Source organism: Charadrius vociferus, unplaced genomic scaffold (assembly GCF_000708025.1).
Source record: "Charadrius vociferus isolate BGI_N301 unplaced genomic scaffold, ASM70802v2 scaffold365, whole genome shotgun sequence".
Taxonomy (NCBI): domain Eukaryota; kingdom Metazoa; phylum Chordata; class Aves; order Charadriiformes; family Charadriidae; genus Charadrius; species Charadrius vociferus.
The window spans coordinates 1,750,147-1,760,356 of NW_009648559.1; the positions used below are offsets into that span (position 1 = coordinate 1,750,147).

General features: G+C 39.4%; 1 protein-coding gene across 3 annotated transcripts in view; it reads right to left on the reverse strand.

The window, feature by feature from the left end:
- Window positions 1-10,210, reverse strand: part of SH3GL3 (SH3-domain GRB2-like 3) — a 58,423-nt gene that overhangs the window by 7,697 nt on the left and 40,516 nt on the right. Inside the window, exons 2-7 of one of the 3 annotated variants that reach the window (XM_009886114.1) lie at window positions 9,761-9,829; window positions 8,397-8,469; window positions 6,732-6,875; window positions 4,991-5,124; window positions 3,423-3,581; window positions 489-592 (exon numbers count right to left, since the gene is read on the reverse strand). In XM_009886114.1, the coding sequence (XP_009884416.1) occupies window positions 489-592; window positions 3,423-3,581; window positions 4,991-5,124; window positions 6,732-6,875; window positions 8,397-8,469; window positions 9,761-9,829 (683 nt within the window). Of the gene's footprint in view, window positions 1-488; window positions 593-3,422; window positions 3,582-4,990; window positions 5,125-6,731; window positions 6,876-8,396; window positions 8,470-9,760; window positions 9,830-10,210 lie in introns of those variants that run through there. The other 2 variants (XM_009886115.1, XM_009886116.1) reach the window with 2 other exon arrangements.

The window sequence follows — 10,210 nt, forward strand, 5'->3', positions numbered from 1 at the left end:
GCATTTTTTTTTTCTTCTGTTAGGATGACACAAAGTATCTGGGCCTTTCATAAGTGCATTACAGCACAGCTGAGTTCCTAGCCAGCTGGCTATCTCCTTACTCTGCTCCAGAATTTTGTTATACCCCTTAATCTCAATAAAAATAGGCCAACTTCTCAGCAAAGCCTCCAAAACACAACTCGGAGCAAGGAAGTTTAAATAAACCTATAAACAAATGGAGGCTGTCCAGCTTAACCTCCACATATGCGACTGAGAGATTCTGCACATGCTCAAAGCTTTCTGGGCAGATCCTGCATTACATTAAAGGCTCACAGCACCAGCAAGAAGTTGCCAGGTGACAGTGGTTTAAAGCAACCAAATCCAGTAAAGGCACAGCAAATGCGCATCTGTGAGATGGTGCTACAAGATCTGTTGCTTCAGTAACTCTTCACATTCATGGACCTTAGCTACGGAAAAGGTTCAAAATTTTCTGATGGGTTCAGTCTTACCGGTTTTGCAGCTTGCTCTGCAGATCCTCCAAAATGTCTGTGGATTGTTTATGGTAATCTAGTGCTGCTTCTACAAACACAGCCAACTGGCTAACTTGTTCTACCTGAAATAGAGAGGAAAATAGTTGTAAGAATCCCGCAGTACGTTCAGCTGAAGGATAAACAAACAGATCATTCAAAACAGACCCGGTATCTCAAAAGACCATGATACCTTGTGGAGACTATTGAAAGAGAGCATATGTGACTCTATCAAAGAAATTGCCAGTGGGAAACTGAACAAAACTGAGGTGTAACTTCTAGTTCACTAACTCAGGGCTGGGTCCTCGAGCCATTTCCTTCCACAATGTGCAAATCCCTTCTGCTTTCAACTTCCAAGCCGGCTGTCTGTCAACACCCAAGCCCTGAACAGTTAAGAGGACATGACCCCTTAGCAGGTAAAAGAGAGGCTTTTTCTGATCAGCAGTGTTGGAAGAAATTACACCATGACAGCTCTTATGACTCAGAGCCATTAGTGTTTATTAGCAATGTTTACAAACTACAGTTCTGAAATTATCTGGACTTACCTCACTAGATGGCAGCATTTATAAACCAATAAATGAAATGTGGTTTATCTACTTGGATTTAAAATGTATCGGCCAATCAAACAAAAATATGAATGCTGAGGAAAGGGAGAATGTGAAGGAGAAAGAAAAATCAAAATATTTTTATTCATGAGGTAACAATCTCATTCCCCTAACACAAAGTGAAAAGTTCAAGCTGTAATGGGGATGGAACAGTAACAGATATTTATTTGTCCTCTTCCTTTAAGACAACAGACCCCAAGAAGTCTGACATGTTTCCATTCCATCATGATGTCTTCAGACATTGGATCACAAGACAACATCTGAGTAAACTTTCTGCAAATGTTTTATGGACCCATGGCAATTTTGTGCTATACTTTGTCTGCTTTTACTCAGTTAAAAAGATTATTAGAAATTCTGCCGGGACTCCAAGAGAGCCAAACATTGTCACACAGCATATAGAAATGAAATGCACAGAACCTAACCAACATCTGATATAATTCCATCACAGTCAGAAGAGAGTAATGTAAACCAGCTGAGGACAATGCACAGAGTGCCTGGGGTTTGGATGGGGTGGTCAGGGAAAATGGATAGACAAGGACTGTCCAAACAAGACAACTAAGAGCCCAGAGGGATATGGAATTGTGGATTAGAGGGAGAGACTGGGAAAGAGCCAGAGAAACTTGAGGGACTAAAAGCCGCTTAGCACGAGGAGCCTGAGACTGCCTGAGTGGGAAAGGCAGGAAGATGGATCTGATAAGAAGTGCATGCAACAGTGTCTATGTGGGAGGTCTGGAACTAGATGTGCAAAAACCTGAGAAAGAGATGTGGATCAGGACTGAGTATGGGAAAGGCACCTGGCAAGATGGCTGGGAACCAGAGCCCAGAGAACAGAGACTGCAGGGCAAGGAGACCAAGAAAGGGAGACATTTGGGAAACTGGAAAGGATGGGAAGGAAGCAATTGCAGTGATGATCTCTGCAAAACCAGTGAGACAGTCTGGGGTTAGACAAGAAGGCTGTAATCAGAAGTTTGAGGAGGACACAGACTGGGTCAGTATGGAAACTGGAAGGGAAGGAGCACAGAGTTTTCTTTAAACAGAAACAATAGAAAGTGGCTATGGAAAAAACTTCAAAGGGACATCCAGTCCACCCCCTCCCAAAGGCAGAATTAGTTATACTAGAAAGTAGAACTCATCAGCTCTCTAGTGGCTCAGCTAAACCATTTTAATCCATGCACTGTTTTATCCTCAGTTTGGGGCTCTGACTAACGATAAACACTATCCAAAACATTTCTCAGCTGCTTAAGCAAGCCAGAATTATAAAACGCATATGCTGCAACCAGGCAATTGGTTGAGCCCACAGTGGAACAGTGTGTTGAAATTGTTGACGAGGATGTTACATGTTTTGCTACCCTCATATAACTTGCACTGGTAAAAAAGCAAGAGGTTTACTGACTTATACACTGCTGTAACAAATGTCTCCCACTCAAACAGTTTAGGAGCTACAGGCTAGTTTATAACTGGCCATTACACCGGTATGCAGAGAGGGAAAAGTTGCTTTCAGTTAAATACTCCCACTCAACAGCTCCCCCTTGTTGCAGTTTACTCACAGAAGAAGCACACTTCTTTCTTTTTAAGTGTGTTTTCCGTGATGCTGCACCTACAGAAGGGAAAGCTTTGAAATAGGCCCAAATAGGTCCAGTTCTCTTTTCCTACAATTCTATGATTACATGGCAGAAAGCACGTCCCGCTATTCCTCTGTGTGTGGACAGAAGAGAGGATTATCCTGAATGGACACAGCTATTTAGACATAACTTCCTAACAGATTTGGACTCTGAACCAAAGTCCAGCTACCTGAGCCGAAGCCACAAACTCACTCTATGGAGTAATTTTCAGAGCCAAAGAGCAATAACAATGATTCTCAGAGGTAAGAGTTATTCAGAGACTTCAAATCAGCAGCAAAGTTTTGCCTTTAAGTGAGCTACAATTCAGACGGCGTAGGGTACATACCCTTGCTGATTGTTTCAGCAGCAGGTCTGTGACTATGTTAATCTCCCAACCTTCTCCCTCCCACTGATCAAACTGAATTCTACTCTGAGGTAGTTCATTGCTTATAGACTGTAAAACTACATAAGACCTCTGTGACAATCTTGTTTGAGCCACTATACCTCCAGAAGAAATTCCTGCTTTCTTGAGTACTGGCATTTACTGCTGGGCTTTGTGTTCCTTCCTGACAGGAGGTTAAAAGAGGAAAGAGGCACACCTTTTGCTTTCAGACCTTACCTCCTGTGAAGGATGGGACAGGCTTATACAGTCCCATACACATTGCCCTCCCGGATGTACTGCAGCAAACAAAAACGCAGGACAGACTTACATCATTTTCTAAGAAATTGAACATGCTTCTTTCAGCCAGTTCCTTTGACTCTTCAAATTTTTCTACTGCTTGTTTAACTTCTTCATCTGGTATCTTTCCAAGACGCTTCTTTTTATAATCATAATCCAAACGGCGTCCTTCTAGTTTCTTCAGATGATGCTGAATAAGACAGAACATTTATGAGAAGGTCCCAACGGGACGTGCCCAAACACACGCATTGTGATTTAAGGAAATTTCAGTTATGGATGCAAATATATGCAGAATCAAAGAAATACAAGGCTGAGATTATCCATTCCATCCTTTTGATCTAAGGCAGCATCAGGTAAGTCTAAGACTGTATACATGAACGAAATTTCAAACTGTATAGACTTTAAATAAACATCCATTTGTTATCACTTGCGGAACTGGCTATCCTGATTCGCTGAACTTAGGCATCCAACTCACGGACTTCACGAAATGTGCAACACCTCAGACTGTCTAAATGAGAAGCAGGATCCAATCTAAATATGTGTGTGTGTCCATATTCTACATTTAATTCATTTTTACCTCTTGAATTATTTGCAATACGACAGCTAAAAGTTAAAGAGTTATTTCCCCCCTCTTATTCCATAAGCAGTGCTCCAACAAATCTTGTATTCTTGCTTTCTTTGTTAGGTGTCAACTTGACACTTTTACCTGATATAACTACAAAAGCTTTTCTGTTGCCAAAAATCATGGGACTGATAGACTTACAGAATGGACTCAAAGTGACAGTACAAAATGCTCATTAAAGCTAATGTCAAACAATTTCTTTTCATCAGTTCAGAACTACAACTGAAAACAGTTATGTATCATAGGAGACAGCTACAGACATCAAGACGTTATTACTATCTTTTTGCTATGCGTTCCACATCCATTTATGGGTAAACAAATAAAATAACTTTCATTTCTGCATTTCATCAGGGTTTAACTTGCCTATTACCCAAGTCTATTGAAATCAACAGACTCAGACAGAGACTGCCTGGCTTTCTTTGAATTGTCACATTGTAAACAACAGCATCGAAAAACTTAACTCTAAAGGTTAAAAATGTGTTCCCCACCTTCCTATATTTTTCCTATAGAAGCATATGGCACTTCAACATTCTATGGCACTTTTCAGAGCTCTCTGTGATTGCCCTGAATAGCCTTTTTCAACAGTTATATTCGTCCTTCACTATAAACAGCTTTAGGCTGACAGAGATGGCAAGATAGGATAATCAGCCACAGTAAATCACAGCCCACTCACATCTTCATAAAAATTAATAAAGAAGTCCATTAAGATAAAATAGCAGAAAAATAAAGAATATCATTTCCTTCACTATCCTTCTGGTACAGAATGTACAAGCAATACAGCAAATTGAGTAAGTTAGATAAGTGAGAAATAGCCAGGCATTGATTTTAAGCAGATTTCATCACTGTTTTGCTAAAGAGACAAACTTAAATGCAGTGAAATTTATTTACCTTATTGCTTTCAAGAAAAATATCTCAGGGAACTAGAGTTTGATTGATGCTGATTCTTGATAAGTGAAGCTTCACCCTGGAAAACTTACCCCAATCTCTTTTAAATCTTTGTCCTGCAATAACTGTAGAGGATCAATAAAATTTTGTTTGACATTAATATCAAGCGAGTCCTTCACCTCTGCCATTTGCTTCATGCTCTCACCAGCATCCAGCAGCGCAAGGCCTATGGTAAAGAACAGGCTAATTATACCTCAATATACGTTAAAAAAAAAAAAAAATTGAAAAAAAAAGAAAATTTGGCTTATTAAACAGCTATTTCAAATACGTATTTTTGTATCTGCTGCAGGCCCTTGAAGAGTAAAAAAATAATGCAAGCTTCTCACTTGCTTGTTTCCTACAGAAAACTAGAACAGGAAAATTTTTATTCTGAAGTATACTTTTTTTCCCCTGAAGGGTATCAGGGAAAAAGCTGAAATACTATTTTCCCTACTGTATTTGCATAAGTTACAAACCTCCTCCACTTTGAGAACTGCAAACCAAGCTGATTAGTTTGTACAACTTCAGTGATATTACTAAATACACAAAAAGTAACTTTTTAATCACAATATCATGTTTTACAGCTTCCTCACACACAGCATGCATTCTGTCTAAACCTCCTTTTGGTTGAAACTGTTGCTGCTTCTTTAAAACCACCTATTTAACAGAGCTGTATACTTTATTAAGCACATAAGTACCAGCAGGCAGAACGGTGTTTGAAATGTTCTTTTCCCTTTCCTGGTTTTATTTAGTATCCCCCTTGCTTTTACAAAAAAACAAATACATCCAGATCACAGGTGAGTTTTGCCACTTTGCTCCTCGTGAGGAGAATAAACAAGCCTTTGGCTATCAGCAGCATCCTTCCCTATGCAGCACCAACTTGGGCTCCAGTGTGAGGTCCCTACGCCTACACAGCTGTTACTATTTCAAGACAACCACTGTGTGTAAAACTGCAGATATTCGCAACAGAACATAACAAAGCCAGACAGTTCTGTACTGGCTTCTGCAGGCAGTCCCAGCCCATACCACTCTCTCCCAACCCTAGTCCACTGTCTTTCCTCAAACCAGGATCTTCCTTTTCTCATGTATTTCTTTTTGGTTCTCTCTTAACCCCAACCATATCAAAAAGCACCCACTGACTAAGCTCTGTGACAATGCTTCAAATTCATTCCAGTCAAGCCCACACACTATGCATGCTCAGCAAGCGAGGCCTCAACCAAGATTTTGGCTGTGAAGTACAGGAATATCTTGAGATGAAATCGGTAAGATTTGATTTACCAAAGAATTGTAGTATGGCCAAGCTAGAGTTCATTTTCATGAAAACAAGAAAATGCGTATTTAGATGCAGTGCTCCAAAGCACGGAAATACCAGATCATTACTTAAAAAAAAAAAAAAAGTCACCCAAAGTTACTCCTTACTTTTTTCTATGAGAAACTTTTCCCTTCGTTTATTTCTCAAACATAGGGTAACCATTTTTATTTAAAGGTGGAAAGAAATACAGTGCATCTAAGAATCACCCTAAATTATTTAGCTTTGGCAACTTAGAAACTAAAATGGTTATGGTAATAATATGAATAATCAGACAGCATCAGTAATAGTGTTATCAAAGCCACCTGCAACAGAGCTGGACAAATATGCAGAAGCATTGTGTTTTGTTAATTATATGAATCATCCCCTGAGCACTGTACTTTCCCTCTTACCTGCAGTAGCAATTTACATAGGTTATTTCACCGAGTAATACTCTGCAAAAAATTTTATGTTGAAATATTCACGGAGGAGATACACAAACTCACCAAACATAGAATCATCGCCAAGCTCTCTGCCATACCGTATCATGCAGTCTCCCAGGAGTCCCTCTGTCTGGGGATAGCCTGTGGTTTTTACTTGTCCTCTGATCTTTGACATAGTGTTCAGCATTCCCAGCTTGGCTCTGTATGCTAAGACGGACATAAAAAAAGAACAAAAGTTATAAAAACATTTTTGAAAACTAATATATTTAAAGCAATAAATCATTTAACAAGCATCATCACAAAGCAAGTCACTAAGCTGGTCTGTAGATTCATAGGTTTTTTGTTGTCAGTACTTCATAACCAAAGTTGAAACAAGCATCTATTCAACAATGTGGGTCATATGAAACCGCTTTTTATCCACACCTGAGTAAGTATCATTTCTCCAGGCAGATATATAGTAGGAGTGCTCATCACCTTCTGTGGATAATCATTGATACATTCCTTTGAATATTTCTGCTTGTTTTTCCCTTGATTAGAAGCACTGCAGAAAGCAAACACAGAATAGATACAAGCACAGCCAAAGCCAATTTCATGCTCTCTCTCTCTCCCTCTTTTGCTTATGAGAACTTTGCAAAACTTCCCCTGCCTTTTTTTTTTTTTTTTCCTGTTTTTGTTCCAGTAATCAAGACAATAGAAATTTCTTCTGCAGAATGGCCTGGTACATACAAATTAATTTAATGTTATCTTGCATGTATCATGACAAAAAAACGCATTTATTCTTGGGAGATTTTTTCCAATCTACTGCTTACAATTACCACTCAACAGCTTCTTCAACACCATAGCAGCCACAGGCAGGGCCTTCCTGAGGGATGTGGACCATGGTTACCAGCTTCATCTTGAACATGCTGGCTGGGCCTTGGTAAAGGACTGAATCCTGCCATCCTTATGTAGACATAACCCATTAAACTTCTTGGGGAAGGTGCATCTTGTAAGGTACCCACAAGAGATGGCTATCTCTGAAGTCACTGGTCTAGCTGACTAAACAGGAATTCAGTCAAACAGGTCTCAAGAAATGAAAGTTCTTCCAACAGCTGGTTTGGACAGTGAATCAAGGTCATAACAGATAAACTTTGTGACTGCAAATGTAAACGTGTCTCCTTTCTTGTTTCTTAAAACCAGATTTGAAAAACCTCTAACTAACAATCCAAAATCCACTGAGACTTAGCAGTGTCCAAAAAACTCAAAACCTCATTCAAATACCGAGTAAGCAAGTAACAGCCCTCTTCCCCATGGCTGCGTAAACACCAGTACCTCTGATGGTGGCAGCCTATGAGTTAAATTCAACAGCTTCTTATATCTCTGCTAGAAAAACCCCAAACATTGGCGTTCTCTTCACTGTAGGAATCCATATCCCACTCCAGGAAATCCAGCACAAACACGAACACAGGTGCTGTACCAGAGGCCCAAGCTGTCCAAGACATGTCACACGTGCACAACCTACATGTGCCCAGCAAACCAGATGCACCGTGTGCTGCAAGTTGAACGTACCCCAGGTCAGACTTACCGCGTATAAACTCTACAGTTGTTTATTGCACAAAGAGGTAAAGTTCTCTAGGACACCCAGCAGGCTCACAATGATGACCTAATTAGCTTTTATTTACCTAGGATGAATTTCCAAGTAAGAAGACAATGTTCAGCAAAATCCAACACCTTTTGTTCCTATCCTACCTGGATTTGGCTGAAGATACTCTGTGGATTTGGACAGAAGCTCCGCTACAGCTTTATTAGTAACATCGATTTTCTGAAAAAGAAAAGTAACACAGTTGGCAAAAAGCAAATCGATTACTAGAAAGTTTACAGTTTTATTAGACATAATATACTATTCTAGCTGATAATGAAATTTTATTTAAAATAAAGCAGATATCATAGCTTGAAATAAATAGCCATGTCATAGTTACAACAGGATTTTACCAAAAACATATTAATTGGCATGTAGTACTGGGAAGGAGAGAAGATTTATATCAAAATGTGGGCTTGCCTTTCCAGCCCATCAGTCTTGACCACTGCTTACACATTCTGGACTAAAATTTTCCTGCCAGTCCCACAGTTGTTATTAAGACTGCTTTTCTTCGCAGGTGAAAAGGACTGAACATATCCCTCACAATCTTGGGGTCAGGGCCATTTAAAGCAGTAGTTTGCATTGTCTTCCCACTTAACAGTTTTTTTTTGTTTGTTTGGGTTTTTTTGGTAGCATTTTAAAAATCTCATTTCTGGTTTGTTTCCCTTTTTCTCCCTAAAGGCCTGCACATTATTTTTCCCCTTATAATGCAGAGAAAGGAAATAATTATTCTGTAGCCAAAGAAACTGAAACCTAGAAACCTGTTTGGATCACGATTTCAGAAGTGCATGTTAGAAAAAAAAAAAACCACAACACACAAGACTTTTTTTCCTCAATCTGCCAACAATAAAAGCTGTGACCTAGGCCTACTACGAACGTTAAAAAAATACAAAGAAATAGAAGGGCAATAAAAAAAAAAGCACAAAAGACAGAAAAGCAGAAACCGGCAGTAACACTGTTGAACACAACTAACAAGCGGAGAGCAAACATCTCAATTTCCACAACAGTGCATGTAAATTTCTGAACATGGATTTAAACTAAGAAATCTAATTCTGTATCAAGAGAAAATTTGACCCCGGTAGTTAGATTTTTATGATGAATGATATCAGCTGGGCAGGCTTCATGATGTTTACAAAGCCTCACTAAACACTGGAGACTTCTCTCTCTAATCTCCCTGACAGAAGAAGGCCTCTCCTGATGCTCTGCACCATTCTTGAAGGAAGTTCTCTTCACTCTCAAGAGGTGTCAGAGCTGCTTCCTCTGCTCAGACAGCCATCGTGGATGCCTCTTCTCCCTTGGCTGAGCTGACAAGGCTCAAGAATAAATTTGCACTTATCCTTATATATTTCAATTTGGAAGCACATGGTGGGGTCTTCCCCCCAGGTAAATCTACAATACCATTCTATCACTTGAAACGTGAAACATTTTTGATTCTAGAATAGCTTAATATCAAAAAACATGTTACTTTTCTTACCCTTTCCATCTCTTGAAATTCTTCATCTAACTTTGTTCCTTCTGCTCCACTTATTTTTTCACTGAACAACTGTAAAAATATAAAATTAACAAAAAAGTGCATGATTATTTAATTACAGAATAAATATCTCTGAGAGTCACAGGAATTCACTCCAGATTAGAAAATATGCAGCAACCATTTGAGGCAACTGTGCAAGAGAAAAGTAACCTTAGTCTTGGAAGTGAAGCACTCATTTCTAGAGAGACAAAGATACCTGATACAAATTTACCACAGGCAAACAAAAAATGATTCCTCATGCTTAAATAGTTTGTCCCCTAAAGGCACAACCTACTCTGCAGAATTCAGGCACATGGACCAGAGTCTGCCTGCAGGTAAATCCAGAGTGACCCTTTCAAATACGTCTCTCCAGCTCTATCCTTTTGACTACCTTCTGGTCGTGTACACCATTAG